General features: G+C 35.5%; 1 protein-coding gene across 1 annotated transcript; it reads right to left on the bottom strand.

The window, feature by feature from the left end:
* Positions 1-1108: 1108 nt before the first annotated feature.
* LOC110098842 ((R)-specific enoyl-CoA hydratase) lies at positions 1109-6210 on the bottom strand. The gene is made up of 3 exons (XM_020825778.2): positions 5779-6210; positions 2262-2377; positions 1109-1441 (listed from the first exon to the last, which is right to left on the bottom strand). Exons 1-3 carry the CDS (start codon positions 6094-6096, stop codon positions 1345-1347), a joined length of 531 nt encoding a protein of 176 aa, XP_020681437.1. The 5' UTR covers positions 6097-6210; the 3' UTR covers positions 1109-1344.
* Positions 6211-19477: the final 13267 nt, after the last annotated feature.

The following is a 19477-nucleotide window of genomic DNA, read 5'->3' as shown; positions in this document are numbered from 1 at the left end:
ATCCCCTAATTTCATAATTTTTGACCGTGCAAATTTTGATATGTTATAAATTTGATCATTCTAAATAATTTGATATGATTTTTTTTTTGTATTTTAAATAAAGTATTGAATGATATCATATATATGATATGATAACTCTATGTGATACCCTTTTTATCAACATGATTCACCGATTGAGAGTCATAAGAAGTTAGAAATTGATTGGGTGTTATAAGGAGTCAGAGTGAATAATTCACATGATTCAAGAAGAGTTATAAGAAGTACATTGACTGCGAGTTATAAGTGGTGATTAATTAGGAGTCATAAGTGCATGAACAAAATGCCCTTAAGATATACTCACTAAATATCTGAATACTGATACCGACACTGTTACGAATATTATACTAATATTTTGATTGGCACTAATATTATTTACTGCCATTAACACTATTTAACGTTATTGATTATAATAATAATATTGCTACTAGCATTAATACTATTGACTGTTACTGATACTATGACTGATAATGTAATGATTTGAGATGTGATAAATTATAGAATGATGAATTGATACAAAAAATCAATATAGCTATTAATGCATATATTTTTTTTTATATAATTTATAGCAAATTATTCTATTTTATTTTGCATTGATTTCAATTATAAGATTTTAGTTGCTGAGCTATGTGTTAATTATGTGATTTTACATGTTTTCAAAAAAGGATAAATATTCTATGATATGAGGCTTCGAATAAGATGCATAATTCTTCTACCTATAGTTCTAAAAAAAACACAATTATCTTTCTTTCCGTTGTTCATTGACAAGCTCTAATTAAATAGTTAAAATGAAAGACAGATATAATTCTTACAATATAGATGCTGAAGTGTGACAGATGTATGACCATCAATTTTGAGGAAGTGGAAGTTGTGGATCCTTATTTTATGAAAATTGATCCTTGAAAATTGAGAAAAATTATTAGGTGCGGAGTGCGCACCGTCCACACAAACATTGGGTACCTAGCGGTACCGAGTGCTGGTACCGCTAGGTACCCAATGCTTGTGCGGACGGTTCTCCCCATCTTTACTCTGCACCTAATAATCTCTCGAAAAGTGGAGGCGAAGCAGTTGGTTGTCCATAATTTTTGGCATGAAAAAGAACACCCCTTGAAATGTGAAAATACTATAGGCATGTGCTCCTTCATTTATATCCTTGAATTGATCTTACCAGCTTGGATGGATCACATCTAATCATTAATATATTTATAACAATAACTAACACAGAGATAATGAAAATATTATGAAGCTCCTTTTGATATGAAGTCCTTTGATGTGCTTCATCAAACAATAATTCTGTCAGATAAACTGTTATTGGGAACGTATCAGAGTAGGCAAAATGGCCATAGCTTCTCCATCCATAAGAAGAGTTTCTTGACTTCCGAAGCATTTTGTTCTGAACTTCACCCTGTAACATAAGCACAAATTGTAAAAACTTCTGAAGAAAGAATTTTAAAAAAATGGACCACTGTTATTCTTCTGGCCTAATTTGATTCCATTCTTAAGAATTTTGTTACTGTTTCTGAAAAAAAACAAAAGAAAAATTAGGATAAGAAAATTCATTGTAGTGTGTTATTTGTTTTGGTTTCCTAAACACGTATAATTAAATTATATAAAACCAGAAAGTATTCTTTTAGTGAAAGTGTGCAGCTAGAACCAAACGAAAATTTCCCTTGAGTGAAATTGCAACAAAAAAATCAAAACAAGTAGAAAACAACAAAAAAACGAATCCAAATAAGACTTCTAATAATTTTGAGTTGCAGTCGATTGCCCGTGAAAGCTTCAAGTTTTGTGCATCTCTTAATGTGGTTAGGCTTGTCAGTTTACAAGTAGTTGATCCCACTAAAATAAATATGAAGGCTCAAGTGCATTTCCAACTTTTCATAATTAGACTAGAATAGATGCTTATCTGAATACAAAATATGGCGTTTAATTTTTCATATTTGCAGCTAATTCTGATTCAACTAAGGGTTCATTTGGGACGGCTTTCTTCTTGCTTTCTAGAAAAGTTTTCTAGTTAAAAAATTTCTTGAATTTAAAAATTTTGTACTAAAAAGTTATTTTAAAAAGCAGTACGAAAGCTATCCCAAACAAAGCCTAAATATATGCTGCTTGTTAAGTCACCTTTAGCTAGTTGCAAGGCGCAGAGATACATGGAAACAAACACTAAGGGAGAGAGAGAGAGAGAGAGAGAGAGAGAGGAGGAGAGTGCTTAGAGGGATGCATACATGTATTTTTCCTTATGTTCCCTTATGTTTGTAGCTTGCACTTCAGCAACCACCTCATCGTCAATGTAGACCGGTAGCTTAAATTGCAGAGTTTGAGAGGCATAAATTGCTCCAGGCTACATGATTAGTTCAAAATAAATATTCACATATAGAAAAAGGGAGTAATAACACACTATAGGAGAGAGAGAGAAAAAAAAATAACACATGCACATATGGAATATGAGCTACTTAGTAACTTTGGCAGAACAAATAAACAATTGCAGTGCAAATGATAAAATTAAAAATTTCCTCCATAGAGTAGATGAATATATGGAGTGTAATTTGAGTAGTAAAAGACATAGTGAGGGGATTGTGATTGTGACTTTGGGCGATCAAGTCATTAATAAGAGTACACGTTTTAGATATCTTGGATTTATTGTTCAGAGTGATGGTGAAATAGATGGGGATATTATCAGCAGAATTCAAATGGGATGGTTGAAGTGGAGGAATGTATCGGGCTTGTTGTGTGATAAAAAAGTACCCCTCAAACTTAAGGGAAAATTCTATAAGATGGTGGTGAGGCCTGCAATGCTTTATGGTGCCAATGTTGGCTATTAAAAGAGAAGCATAATACTAAGTTAAGTGTGGCAGAGATGAGGATGCACATGTGGATGAGTGGCTTTATCCATAGAGATAGGATATGAAATGAGCATATACGTGAAAATGTTAGAGTAGCTCCAGTAGAAGATAAGATTAGAGAGAGTCGCCTTAAATGGTTTGGTCACATAAAACGACGGCCTTCCGATGACCCGGTTAGGAAAATAGAGGTATTATATTTGACTTATGTTAAGAAAGATAGAGGCAGACCTAAAAAGATTTGGTTAGAAAATATTAGAAATGATCTTTCTTTATTAGATTTAAGCGAGAATTTGACTTTTAATAGGACACAATGGAGAAAAAAAGATTCATGTAGCTGACCCCACGTAGTGGGATAAAGGCTTGATGTTGTTGTTGTTGTGTAGAGTAGATGAATAACAAGTGCATTTCAAATTTGGAAACAATATCAGAATATAAGGTGGAAGATATAACGAAAATGCAGACATAAGTTGTAGCTTAAAGCAAAATATAGCAGGTGATAAATGAATATTTGGTATATATAGGGTATGTCGGATCTAAATTTATCTATGGATGACACTCAACATTACTAGCAAAAAATATTCTGGTAAGAATTAGAGTTGAGAGAGATTCAAATGATCGTAAGTCGAGGATTGACTGAGCCTGGAGGGTCGTATTCACGGGCCCCTGTGGTATGCACTTTTTGTGGCTAGATCAGGGGATGTCAATGTTAGCTTGGTACCTAGATGAAGCTCAAAAGATCAATTTCTATTGAGATAAGTGATTCCCAAGAGCTTCGAGGAATCTATGCGAGTCCCTTAGTTCTTATGCCCAGGGTGACTCCTTGATTCAGTCAGATGGAACGAGTCATGTTCCATGTTGGTGAGTATCTTTGGTGAGCAATGTGATTGCTTTGGCCAAGTTTTAGCTTGAACCTACTACGTGCCTATGAAATAACTACATGGGCATGTACGAGTACACGTGAAATTAAGATATTTATTTGAAAGTTCCACCCCTCTTGTGCATTTTAAGAATCTCAAGAACCGTGTGATAAAATAAGGTATACATCCTATCTTAGAAAGAAATGTACAGCAAGTCCAATAACTTTAAGAAGTTGATTGTTAACAAGGACATTCGTTTATCAACTAATCATTTTGTTGGTGGAAAAATTCATAAGCTTTCTCCTCTGGGTTATTAATGCATATAACATACGTCTATTAGAACAAAAAGAACTAGCATACCACGAAGATCTAGTTGCAACTATCCTTATAGTTTTTGTCTAAGCAAATCATTACAACAACAACAACAACATCAAGCCTTTATCCCACTACGTGGGGTCGGCTACATGAATCCTTTTTCTCCATTGTGTCCTATTAAAAGTCAAATTCTCGTTAAGCCTGGGCTGACAAAAATGGATTATATCAAAGCATTTGATTTTAATGGGATAATTTGTATTTCTCGTTAAGCCTCTCATATTTAAAGCCCTTAACATAGCATCACTTGTTATGAAAATAGATTAAAAAGTTGGTTATCTGCGTGAGATTGACCAGCTAGGAACCAGTAAACATGTGTTAAATATGACTTCCTAGCGCTGCAATAAAATATTGTATCGCCTAAGTCCTACCTTCAATTCCCATGGGTTGTTTGGTTGGTTGAAGAGTTGGCGCAGGGTAAAATAGATCTAGCAAAACTATTTAATATTCATGTTTGCTTTACTGAAATTTGCCGGCATTAACTTTAAAACTAGTAATTATTTAGTATATAACTTCGACAAAACTCCTATCAAGCAAGTAAAAGCTGTTAATTTTGAGAAATTATTCTGTGCGGACAAGGAGACGAATCAGGACGAGCCACATCACTTTTTTGCTGTGTACCAGTGCTATGTACCGCTGTGTACCGAGTGACATTGCGCATTCTGGTTCGCCTCCTAACACTCCGGTAATTGCAGAGAATAATTTCTCGCTAATTTGATCATATTTATCTAACTGGAATCTAGTTTGAAGTGTAAATTCTTCACTTCACACAAAACAGACAAAGGAAATGTATTCTAAATTCTAACATAACACATAGTTAGTGCCAAAAATATCCTCTTGCTGAAAAGACAAAGTTCAAAGGAATAGCAGAATATGAATTCGTTCAACTAATGTTAGCATGGATTTTCCAACAACTTATACTGACTCCTATTAGAGAGTCGCCTTAGATGGTTTGGTCACATAAAACGACGGCCTTTCGATGACCCAGTTAGGAGAGTAGAGGTATTAGATTTGACTTATGTTAAGAAAGGTAGGGGTAGACCTAAAAAGACTTGGTTAGAAAATATTAGGAATGACCTTTCTTTATTAGGTTTAAATGAGAATTTGACTTTTAATAGAACACAATGGAGAAAAAGGATTCATGTAGCCGACCCCATGTAGTGGGATAAAGGCTTGATGTTGTTGTTGTTGTTGTTGTTGTTATACTGACTCCTATTGGTGATCATCACATTTAAATTTCTTGGCATATTTCGTATATATGTTTTATTAGGAAAACTAAGAATATTGATAGGAGATTATATTAGAAAGATATCCAGATTACTTATTTATTTATGGGAAATTTACATACATACCACTTTATAACATCCTATTTATTGGTATCCTCATGTATGGCTGTTTATTGGTCCTATTACAAGTCAATAATACACAAAAATCTATTTATTCCTCACAACATTGGTTCTTTATGGGTAATCACCGCATATATACTAAACAAAGGGAAAACATTAATTTTAGAGGTGCTCAGCATAAGTCTGTAGAAAAGAATAGCTAAATCACTGGAAAGGATTCAGCTTCACTTCTCTACTTGTGATTAGAGAAGCCAATATTAGCTCAATTAAAAGAAGAGATTTTTACCAAATAGAGAGCAAGAGAAGAAGAGATGGAAAACCTACAAAGTTGGAGGAGATGACTGATGGGAAAAGAGACGCAACGAGCATGCCATGGACGACGCTGCCTCTTTCGAACCCGCCGATGCGCAAGGCGACGTCGGGACTGAGGTGGACCGGATTTCGGTCACCGCTCACCTCGGCGTACACCGCAACGTCGCCGGCGGAGAACCGCCGGGTCTCGCGCAAAACATCGCCGACCTTTAGCGGCGACCGTGCTGCCTCGAGAGAAGAAGAGAAGCAATAAGCGGCGGCGGTGCAACGACGAGGGAAAATTCGGATCAGAGTGTTGACATGCATTCGGGGGAGCAAGAAGCTGCCCATTTGGCGGCCCGTCGACGGGATTTGCCCGACGGGAGGCGGGAGTGCGTAGAACCAACTTAATGCTTTTGGCTCGTTGGTTTAGGGTTGTCATGCCCGGGTAACGGACGGGTCCGACTGAAATCCAGGGTAAGGACAACTTGGAAGACCCAAATCTAATTTGATACTATGTTTGGATTAAAAGAAATTATAAATCTTCAATTACTGAGTTTAGATTAAATGATTAAAAAAAAGTAGATTATATTAATTACCAAAATAAATTTTAAAAAAAATCAAAATCGAGTTTGTAGGTCTACATGAATTTGATCTATTCATTAATCATGACAGAATTACAGGCCTGAAACTGATTCGTTTATTAAATGAGTTACCCCAAAATAAATGTTTTGAGTCAGATCTGGGTCTTATTAGGGAGACTGGTTATTTATTGACACCCCTAATTGATTATAAACTTGGAATGTTTGGTTAAAGTATTATGGGTGTAGAATAAAAGAAATGCATAATTTCTAATTTTTTTTATATCTATTATGAAGTAAATTAAATATAAAATATTAATTAACAATATTTGAAATATCTTAAGTATAATTTTGATGAATTTAAAATTAGTTTAAAGTAGATGAATTTTAAATGTAGGAGAAACTTACAACACTTGTCTCATATTTCCCATTTATAATTGCCTCCTTTTTGTCATTGCTTGCAATTACTCATGGCTACTTCCTCTGTGGGCTTCAAAGGATGCCTACAACAATGCAATAGAGGACTAAACATAAGTCAAATATGAGGTGATACAGGCACTACAGTTCTGTTCCTTTGCCTGCCTGTATGAGGATCAAGGTTCTCCAAAGTAGCAAGCTTCTAGGTTTAATTACATTCCAGATTTTTTTAAGAACATTCTTAATTAAGGAGTCAATGCTTGTGTTTAAATTAGGAATGATTGACATAAGTATAATAAGGTGAAAATCAAATTGATTGAATGGTAATATAATGTGGATTCACCTTCATAATGAATATGACATCCATAGTTAAAATTTCATGGTTATATCATTCCAGGTTTGTTGGTGCCTTTAATTTAATTAGTTAAGTGGAGATTTAAGGATCTTTGTTAGCAATCATAGGTTACCTCATCCAAGGGAAACCCATTGGCTAAAGGTATAAACCTAATCCCATTTTAACGTTATTGATAGATGCTCTGACAAATAATCTTGGATAGATCAAACACGCTTGTTTGATTCCTCCCATAGACCTCTTCCATACAAGTTAATGTCATTGAGTAATACTCTAACAAACAACCTCGGATATGTCCCCCTTGTGGATTTATCTCAAACTCCACCACACAAGTTCATGTCATCGAGCAACAACCTGAAAAACAATCTCGAATAGGTCAAACATTCTTAGTGAATTTTCTCAGTCTCTTCAATGCATGTTAACGTTATCAAGCAATATTTTGACAAATAGCCTTAGATAGATCAAATATCCTTGGTGGATTTCTTTTAACCTCCATGGCAAATGTTAACATTATTGAGCAATACTCTGACAAACAATCTCTGATACGTTAAACATCCATTGTAGATTCATCTCGATCAGTTAATTCAATTAAGAAATGCTTTGGCAAGCAACCTCGGATCGATCAAACATTCTTGGTGGATTTATCTTAACCTCTTCAACGAAGCAATTTAAAGCATCACTTTCAATTCCTTTAACGAAAGATTATATTCTTATCAGTATCAGGTCTCTACTCAATTGACACTATTAGTGTGCCACTATCTGACCTCCTCAGTTGGGTTGTAAGCTATCCTTCCCTATCTTCATGGATATCTATTACCTTCAATAGAATGCAACCTGATCAATAATGTCATCAACCCTTCATCTAACTTCCATTGTTGGCCCTTTGCCTCTTGAGCTCGGTCAGACCTTCACTTCCTGACAGTCATCATTAGCCTATTACCCAACTATCATCACTGGCACATCGTTTAACTACCATTGTTAACACACACCTATTGTTGCATGCGTAAGAGGACCAGGTCTTTAACGTTATTGACAGCCTTATGATTCCTACATGATAGTCATCACCACTTTTTTTATAGGAATATTGAAGCCTACATTGGAGGACAATCCCTTTATCATTATTGATAGTCATGCAACATTGTGTTATGTGTTGAAACCTCCAAATAAATATTTAAAATCATAAACCATCAATATATCCTATTTAAAATCTCCCTATGAGATAGGGAGAATTTTAAATATTTACTTGGATCGATATTGTGATACATGCCGAGATCCCTCAAATAAATATTTAAAATTATCAAGCTTAATATTCCTTCAAATAGAGATACAATAATTACCACTATCAACACATATGCAGGTGATCTTTTGAAAAGTTTGGGACGTCACTATCAACACATATACAGATGATCTTTTGAAAAGTTTGGGACGTCACCTTCTCTAGTGTACCAAGATTTTAAATGTCAGGAAATAGACTTTTGTGACTACTCACTCTAATAAGTCGAGTTGGAACAACTTAAAGTCTTTCAATATCCTGAAACTTAATGTTCAAATGGGTCTAAGAGGTTATATCTAACAAGCCTAAATATGATTAGATCACTGGCAGCATAGTCTACTCAATAAGTCATAAGAAAGGTCGTAGTAGTGAAACCCCCACTTCGCCAACCCATCAATAGGGACTATAAGAAGTATGCAGACTTATTTGACTTGATAAGTTCAAGTATCTGTAGTATACTAAATTCTCCTAATTGACCGAAGAATCAAAGTTCTAGTGAGAATGATGAGTCAGAGCAATAAACGAATATGCGTAGACTCCAAATCTTCAACTATAAAGGATGGTTATAAATCTACCAACTTTAGTATATTTAGTATTAGAGAGCGCATTTCTCATAGCTCAAGTCTGAAGCATGAATGGGTATATGAGGCTAGATTCAATAAGCTCAAATATAGCCTGATTGCTAGCAGCTTTGTTGACACAATAAGCCATAAGAAATGACAGAATAGAGGAGCCCCCATTTCATCAATCAAGAGGATGAAGAGCTATCAAATCCTAACTCACCCATTCTAATAAACTCAAGTGAATCAGATTGAAGTCTCCTCAACTAGTTAAGGATCAATATATTACTTATATTTGGTATTATCACTTAAATCTAAAATATGTAAATCTTCCATCAAGTCTGACGCACAAAGCACATGAAAGAATAAGTAAAAATCCCTAAAAATGAGTTAAAATTATAACCACTAATCCTAAATATTTATTTAGGTTGACATTATTCTTTGTGCTAAGATCTCCAATTAAATATTTGAACACCATCGAACATATTATTTGAGTTGACATCATGTTATGCATTAAGATCCCCAAATAAATATTTAAAAAATCATCGAATATATTATTTAGGGATAACATCATGATTCACATCGAGATCCATAAATAAAAGCATCAAATATATTATTTGGGTAGACATCATAATTCACACTGAGATTTCCAAATAAATATTTAAAATCATTGCATACGAATATTCCCTCAAGTGAAGGAATATGATGACATCTCTTTCAAAGTATATGCAGATGATTCTCCAAAAAGTTTGGGACATTGTCTTTTCCACATACCAAGACTTCAAAGGTCATGAAAGAAAAAAATTTTTTGTGACTACACACTCCATGAAGTCGAGCTAGAGTGCCACAAGTCCTTCAGCAACCTAAAGCTTAAGGTTTGAATGGGCGTAAGAGGTCAAACTCAACAAGCCAATATGTGGTTAGTTAATGAATGCAGTGGCGAAGTTTATTTCACGATCAGACTTTGTTTCACCAATGTCGAAGCCAATTTTCTCGATATACGTGTTTTGCCTCGAAATTTGTGCCACCAATTCGGATGATCCAAATTGAACATAGAAGACGTAGTTTTGAGTATTCATAATGTTCCAATCGTAATGGCGAAATCGGTTCGTCGATCCGACATCGTTTGATCAGATTCGCACTTTAATTTCGGGTGTCGGTCGTCTCTTTTGACCAATCTCATCCGATTTGATTGTGACGGGCCTTGACCTAGCAAAATTTGATATCCTGATCGCAACGATGATGTTCATTTTACAATCGGAGATCATTTGACCCTTCAAGTGACATGTGGTGCTAAGGCTCATATTGCTTTATTCATCAGTTTGTGTCTTTTCTCGTGTGGTTTGAGGTATAGGGGTCAACACTCTTTGACACCGACCTGATATAAACCTAAAGGGTTTAGGTCACTAGCATATACTCCTTCATCAAACCCATTAAAGCAAAAAAGCATGGGGCAGAAGGAATACAAGCCACTTGATAAGTTACTAATGACAAATTAGGTAATCCTTCATTATTGTCCACTACATAAAGTACATGACAAAATGAATCAAAATATCAAGACTTAAGCTATAGCTGTAAAAAGAGTACCTTGAATGGCACCTACAAGTGTCCTTAAGGACTAGCAGCATTTTAAATATTTATTTGAGTTGACATCGCGCCATGTGTCGGGATTCTCAAATAAATATTTAAAATCTTATCAAAGTGCAACTAATAAGACAGTTGTATAAGACCTGAAGTAGTAAAAGTCCTAATAGCTGATGAATCTACAATGCTCGAGCAAATCCTAAACAACACCAATGATTAACAACTGAAATATTACATCCATACATGATTGCGACAAAGAAAGATGTTAAGCTATTATGAATCGAAGCTAAAGTGAAGGTGGTAGAATGGAATAAAAGATACTAAAATTTATGAACGTTGACCTATAAAAACCCATAAAGATAGAAGAGTAGTGTGACATCTAAACAAGTTCTTGGAGATCTGCAAAATGAAAATCTTACGTGACATCCAATCAAGTTCTTAGAGATCCGCAAAATGAAAACCCTCGGTGTGACAACCGGAACAAATATTTAGATATTCACAAAGTGAATTAGCATGCAATAATGGTGGTTCACTCTAGATGTGTACCACATTTGTTGGGGGCATTTGTTAGCCCCTGCACAATAAGCCATGCTAAAAGGGGTAAAATAGGTAATCCAAACAACACATATATCGACTTGATGGATCACTTAAAGGGTTAAAAGACCTTTGAATACTAAATAGACAGTGTCGTTGTGATCATCACGTCAAGTTCACCTAAGAGGGGACTCCTTGTAGTCAAATCGGATGATATCGATCCAAAGGGACAACCGGCACCTAAAATTATTGCGTGTTGTTGCCCAAACAACATTCGCTCATGAAACAAGTTTCTTTGTTGGGTTTGGAATATCATCAACACCCAAAAATTACTATCAACCTATTCAATTGGGGTCATCCTAGGTGATGACATGAACCTCGAGGTAACAACACGTAAATCAAGATAAATAACGCACGACTCTGCCCAAATAACGTCCAATCGCAAAACTGACTTCATCATTACGTTTGAAACATCGATAATACTAAAAAATCACTATCATTTAGTCAATGAAAGTTGTGCGATGAAATTGACATGGGTTTAGAGGCAACAACACATAAATCAAGAAAATTGGGATGCGATGATGCCCAAATAATGTTTGATTGCAAAACAAACTTTACTATTGCATTCAGAATGTCGTCAATATCGAAAATATGCTATAAATTTTCCCAACAAAAATTACGAGCATAAATCAGCACAAGTTCTATGATAACTGCACGAAAATTGTGAAAATCATATAAATCGATGTGATTTTGAATGATTGATAAATGAGTGTCAATTTTAAATAGTTATTAATGTTATTATTTATTTGATTAAAAAAATCAATGTCAAAATAAATATTAAATCGCATTAAATCTCAAACATCGTTTCAATCAAAATCCTTGCTTAATCCCCAAAAATCTATTGAATGCTATGTTCTGAAGTTACTTCTACGTAAAATCAGACCTGGATGTTGCCTTCGTTGATAATACGAGGGTAAATAGGTCCTCATATGTTAATCGTTGCAAGCCTTCATTGTCACTATTAGTATTAATTATTATTATAAGAATTATCCTTAATATCCTTAGTACTTAATAATGTTAGTTATTTACATTATTAATTTTTAAGTATATATATGTGTGTGTGTCCTATAAAAAAGAGAAAAAAAATAAAAAAGAGAGAGGGAGAAAATACAAAAAAGGAGGAGAGAAAATATAAAAAAAAAAGAGAAGATATTTTTTCTGCTTGTCATTTACACCGTCGTTGTCGCACCAGTATAAAAATTTTTAAACTAAAAAAGGAGCCCTCAAAACCCTGTCCTCAACGTTTGTGGTGAGCTGAAAAGCTACCCATACACGTTTTTCTTTAGCATGGTGGAAAAGGAATTCGATGCGGCACCTACGACGAGGTGGGTAGCCATTATATGGGCTTTTCTCTAGCGCTACAGGGACAAATATAAGTACTTGTAGATGCTTCAGTACCTGCGAGGAGAACAATTTCCCATTTCAAATAGGTACTCTGAAGACCCATATACACCTTTCTCTAGCAAGGTGGGATTGAAGATTTATGGTCGCGATGCACTATACATGCTTTTTTTTAGTGTAGAGGGAGGTCAAGACTCATAGAATTTCTCCTAAAAGAGGGAGACACTTGGAGATTGCTGAATTTTATAGTGACATAAAACCTGGACTTAAGAAAATGACGATGAATTGAATTTCAATGAATCTACACAAAATTTGAACTTAGGCAAAAGGCAACAAACTGAACAGGGGACCTAAACTGAATTAACTCAAACTCAAACGAATGAATACATGGGGCTTGAATTTGAAAATGACACAGGAAACTTGATCATGAATTGGATTTGACAAGGACTTGAACTTGCTAATTGAATAATATCAAAATGAACTTAACTTAAACTGAACAAGATGACACGGAATCAAACTTTAGTGCAATAAATACCCAATGAATATACAGTGAAAAATCCTATATGACAATTCAAAGTATTTAAGTGAACATCAATGAAGAGCCATAAAGCTCATAGCAAACAAAAAACCCAATTTCAATTACTTGTAAACAAGTATGTGAAACTCCTCACTCAGTAACAATAGTCAACATGGATATGTATAATTTGATTGTAAGCAAAATCAGACAAGCATTGCAAGCCATATAAAGGTGATGATGGTTTATTATGATGCATGTATCAATCACTCAAACAAATATGGTATCCTCCTGCAAACAGAAGAGATTGATGCACATACTAGTGTGCTTGCAAGTGACCACAATAGGCTTGTGAATGATCATGGGCAGTTATGAAGAAATATATAAGTGAACATAATAGCTCATTAACCAATATGCATGAAGAGATTAGTGGCGAATGAAACAATGCATCATTTGCAAGCAGTGACAATTGATATGTAATGACTCGCCAAATCAGTAATCATGAAGAGATTATTGATGAATGTAGCTCAACCAATGGTCAACATTTAGTTACAAGAAAGCATATTGACGTACATGCAAGCAATGGCAACGGACATGCTGTGGAAGGACTACGACAAGTGTGTGCTCTTACAAGCGAATGTAGGAAGTTTAACACATATATAATAGCCTACCTATAAATCAAGGAGGTGATGATGTAAGCCTTGCAATACGGGCAATGGTCTCGTTTACAATCAATAATGATTGATGCACCACAAATGTGATGAGTGCTCTGCAGACATACATAGGTGACAAATACAGTGCCTCATAGTCAACGTCAATATACAACCAAGCACACTAAAACCTGCAAGTAGGAGAGGAATTAAATATGAGTTGAACTGCTAATCAAGGTGAATGTGTAGGGTGTGACGTCAATACAGCACGCAGATGACCAATGTTATCCAATTACAATCAACAACGATTGATAAATTGCAAGGGTAACATGCTCCTTGTAAATATAGATACACATTCAACATGAATACACAAGCAAATAAATCAAACATTTACAAGTCATAGTGATTAGTAAGCCATGATTGCATAAATGCTATCACAGTCAACATGCAGGGAGATGTTGATGACACATGCAAGCTCCTATAATCCATTGTAAGAAACCTCTCAGGTATACCAAGTGCCATCTACGAGCAAATACAGACGACCTCCAATAGATGTCAATATCTACAAACACATAGTAGGATATTAGTTAATGCATGACAGTTTACATGTACAAAATAGTAAGAGACTAGTAGTGCAACGCCATGCAACCGAATCCGCAATATTCATACAAGCGGGCAGAAGATGATTGCAAATTCTCAAATGAAGTCCTGCTCATTTCTCAACAATAACCCATCTGTAAGAAGCATCAAACAATTCATGTCTGTAACACCACGTCACCGGATCTACAACATGTATACAAGCAAATAAAAGAAGTCTACTAATTCTGATACACAACATATTTTTTTATTTTTTTATTTTTACAACATATAAATAAAGATAATGTGTAGAAGATGAAATTCAATTCGTAATGCCAAACCACTGGATCTGCAACATCCTTATAAGCAGACAAAAGGCTTGTATGAGCATCCAAATAGAATGTTGCATTCAAATGAATGCTACCCACACAACTAATCAACATTAAATATTTTAAAATGCCCTCACACATATACTATAATATGTATACACACAAATGCAGAAGTGCACATACAGGCACATCAACATAAGAGTGCAATATAAATGTGCGTGCAAGTACACATATATAATACAAAGAAATGTATATGTAAGCATAGACCCACATGGGACCAACGAGCGTATTATTGTACATACGTGATGTATGAGGATGCTACACGGGTCAAACGATAAACATAAGTTCAAAATCGATCCTCTGTTAGCAATTAGACATAGTCGATAAGGTTCAATAGATAATTATAAAAAAAACCCCTAAATACCTATATGGGCCATGACGAGCGTAATATCAGTACACACGTGATATATGAGGATGATGTGCAGGTTAAATGATAAATTTAAATTCGAGCTCGATCCTTCTATACGAGTAGATATGAGCCGACATAGCTTGAACTAGCAAACAAATATGATCATGGTGTCAACTGAGATATTTGTTTTAATATGTTCAAATTAGGCCTTCAAGATCTATGAATAATGAAAATTCATTAATAAAAGTATACAGCTGACAATAAACCTGATTCTCAATCGACAAGTTGATGGAGTCGATAATGTTCAATCAATAAAATACAAATGCCCAGAAACTCATCGATGATGATAATGTTGAATTTAAATCTCAATTGAAAGGGTTGATTCTCAAGAATCTATTGAAAGCACCAAGCCTATAATGAATATGATCCTCTATCGACAAATAAGACAGAGTCGACAAGGTTTAAATAATAAAATAAAAATTACACATAAGTACCTCGATGATGGCATATTGAATTCTAATATCAACTAGAGAGAACCACAAACATATAAAATACCTTCAAATTCCCATGAAAATTCAAAAATCCAAAAATATCAAAATTAAAAAATATATATTTAAAATTAAAATCGATCATCAACCACTCAAAACAAAACTCATCCATCCCTCGCAATAGTTTGCCAAGATGGACAAATTTGAGAATATATTTCAGGTCACAAAGTGCTAGTTTTTGGTCAAGAATATCACTGAAATTCATTCTCAAATAATCTACCGCCAGTAAGAAGTAGCATGAGTCCTCTAACGAGCGATTTTGATGCTAAATGGCAACGCAGATAAACGATTATGACCAGGGCCCTCTAAACTGGGTGGTTTGCCGCCAATGTTACCACTAAATTATAGTCATGGTCAGAGCTTGTATACTCCCCAATAGCATAAAGCCCTCTATTAGCCCTCTATTAGAGGTGAAGTTCAGCTCTATTAGCTAAGGTGGATTGAAATTTGTTATGCTTAAAAAACAGATCAGATCTGTCGATTCGACTGGTTCAACCGTGAACCGGCCATAATACTAGTCTGAACTAGTCTAAAAAACCACTTATGCATCAAACAGGATTGAACTAGTCAGAATCGTCTAATCAACTAGCGAACTAACTCCGATCCTTTTGAACTGGCCAGTTCAATTAGCGCAATTTTTAACTAATTAAATAAATGATTTTATTATATAAAAGATTAAATATTAAATAATTTTCATAAATAAATAAATAAATTTTTATTTAAAATATTTATTTTAAATTATAATAATTTTTTTTATTATAAACATTTACCCTAAACCATCATGGCCCACACTCCATGTGAGCTCTTAACACAAAAAAAACTTAAAAAGCTATATATAAAGAAGAAACTCATCACATGGATCTTTCCTTGCAACCATGAAACAAACCATTTATCATCTCTAAGAATTTTTTTTAAACTAATATGCCGGCACCAAAAAGGAAAGTTCTAATGACTACAACCAAATCAAGATTTCTCGCATCACATAAAAAGTTAATTTCGACATGGGTGCTTAGTGTTTCCAAGCATGCAATCTCTCGTACCACATCAAATTCCATATCAAGTGGAAGATGTTTCCAATGTAGTGAAAATAAGAGGCGGGAACAATGAGCATGATTAAAAGAGAACTCAAATAACATCATAATCCTTTGAATGAGACATCTAATGTTTGCAAAATATTTTCTACAACTATAAGTAATGAGTTAAGACCAAAATAGAGCCTAAATTTGAACCAAAACATCACAACCTTTCTCTAGTGGCATTTGAACAAGCACCTTATGTGCACATTTTGGATACAAGATTAAAATGATCACTCATGCTTCTCTACCGTTTACACCTAAAACATCTAAAAGATATAGTATACATCTAATAGTTATGCACTTTAAACACAAAACCATCTATGACAAGCAATAACTATCTACATATTTCAAAAAGGATTAAACCATCACTTGATTCCCAAATGAACACAAGGAAACTAAACAAAAAGAGATATCAGAGAATGACTTTGCCAAGCTCATTTTAACAGAAATTAAACCACCTTGATTTCATTTTGGTGAAGAAATACTAGCTAGATGAGGAGAAGAAAGAAAGCAAGGGTAGAAGAGAAAGAATGGAAGAAGAAGAAAGAAGAAAGAGTAAGTAAGAAAGAAGAAATAGAGGAAGAGGTTACCTGCAGCTTGGAGGAAGTCGGCAAAGGGGCTTCAGCTCTGTCTGGGGTTTACGAACCGGGCACCGAACCGAGGAGAAGGAGATCGGGGTCCGGTTCAGAGGAGGTCGGGACCGGATGGCTCCCGTCGGGATCGGTCTCCCCTAGCTCGCGCGAGGGAGGGAGAGGGAGCTGGAGACCTTCGGGCTCCTTGCTCTGGACGGACCCGAGAGAGAGAGATCCGGAGAGGGGGAGGGGATCCGCCTAAGTTCTGCGAATGGGAGAAAAATCCAGAGAGCGAGAGCCAGAGGGGGAGAGTTCGGACGAGAGGAAGCCGGGGAGCTTTGCCCAGGCTGTGCGAAAACTGAGAGTAGTCCCCTCTCTGGGCCTCTGCGAGCAGGAGAAAAGCCGAGAGCGTGAGAGAGGGAGCAGGGGTTTGGAACCGAGAGATTGAGAGGGAGAGCGTGTGTGAAGGAGAGACCGAGAGATTCAGAGGGAGAAAGATCGGGCTCCGTAACTAGCCGAAGGCTTCGTCCCCTGCATTCTAACGTCTCTCTGCCTCTGCTCGATTCACCAAAATCGCACTGCGACATTCTGCTCTCACCAAAAGTCGTTCCAACTGATCTCTCATTCGAATCTAATCGGGACCGTTGAGGCAACATCCAGATTTAGGAAATCAAATTCGAATTTACTTGAAAGCAGCTTGGGATTTGATTGGAATTGATTTGGGCTAATTTGGGTTAGGTTTGGATATGGATTTGATTCAAATTGACTTGATTAAATAGGGTTGAGTCTAATTAAAATCAAACCGGATCGATTCGAGTTTGATTTGGGCTCGACGAGGTCTAATCAAGTCTATCGAAAAGTGCTCGAGCGAAAATCGAGGTCAACAAGGAGTAGCTCTAGTAGAAGATAAGATTAGAGAGAGTCGCCTTAGATGATTTGGTCACATAAAACGGCGGCCTTCCGATGACCCAGTTAGGAGAGTAGAGGTATTAGATTTGACTTATATTAAGAAAGGTAGAGGCAGACCTAAAAAGACTTGGATAGAAAATTTTATGAATGACTTTTCTTTATTAGATTTAAACAAGAATTTGACTTTTAATAGGACACAATGGAGGAAAAGGATTTATGTAGCCGACCCTACGTAGTGGGATAAAGGGTTGATGTAGTTGTTGTTGTTGCACTAAAAAATTGCTTTAAGAAACTAAAAAAGCTATCACAAATGAAACCCAAATTAGTGGCTTCAATTAATGACTATGGATTGAATACTACACATACGCTAACTAATTGTAATATCTTATTCTGTGAACAAAACATGCCTCATACATTGCCTTCCACCTCATAAACAAGTAGGTCAATGTGGATGCTCCTTCCTGCAACTAGTCTTGACATGCCAATATAGTTGATGTGGATGACAGTCCTTCCATGCTCGCGAAGTTACTGACCGAGATCCCACCGCCAAACTGCTCGTATCGCTTACACTTGGAGATCTTGATGAGAAGATGACAGCCTTTCCACAACGAAAGATTTAAAAAAAAGGAAAGATTAGAATTGTTAAATGCGTTTAGGGTTTAGGTATTCCTTCCTAACCAGCATTTAAGGAATCAAATTAAAAATAATTGATTGGAATATCTCACTTGTTGAAGGAGTCTCACCAGCTGCGGACGTCGAGCTCTAACAGCCACAATCAAAGCAGTTGAAGAGGACGAGGAAGATGAGCGAAGATCTTTGACGTTTAGAGGAGGCTAGCTTGTATTCGAGAGAAGAAGAATGGGAGAGACAAGTTGGGGAAGGCAAGTAAGGGGAAGCCGCAAAGAGGAGAGAAGAGAGACAGATTTGCATTATAGATCAGAAGCTAATCTCTAAATTAAGAGACTATATGGGAAAAGATTATTAAGTGTGGTCATCGAACTGTTCGGAGGTAAGTAAGAACGCAACATGTCTCAAAACACAGCGATACAAAGTAACGATACACAGCGTATTGATGACGTTGCACATTTTGATTTGCCTCTGGATGGCATCTAGTGATCACTCGTTATAATCCCGCATATTTGGGAAAACAATAACAAATTCACTTCACTACTACTTTCATTACTTTTCCGTTACTTTTTCAAAAATTCTATGATGGAAGGCTAATTTTTCAACCTGGGTATCTAAAAAATTAATTTGGGACAACTTTTTACTCAGATCACATCCACAATTTTAATTTGATTATTATTTTTTCATTATTCTTAAAAAATTTATGTGCTAAGAATTTTTTTTTATAACATCAAAAAAATTATTTTCTCTATAACAATTTCACAATCATATGTATAAAACTACAACCTTTTCAAACAAACCCTAATAGCTTTAGCCTTTC

Source organism: Dendrobium catenatum, unplaced genomic scaffold (assembly GCF_001605985.2).
Source record: "Dendrobium catenatum unplaced genomic scaffold, ASM160598v2 fragScaff_scaffold_670, whole genome shotgun sequence".
NCBI lineage: Eukaryota > Viridiplantae > Streptophyta > Magnoliopsida > Asparagales > Orchidaceae > Dendrobium > Dendrobium catenatum.
Note: the sequence above shows the minus strand (reverse complement) of the source record. Positions and strands in the feature narration are given on the sequence as shown.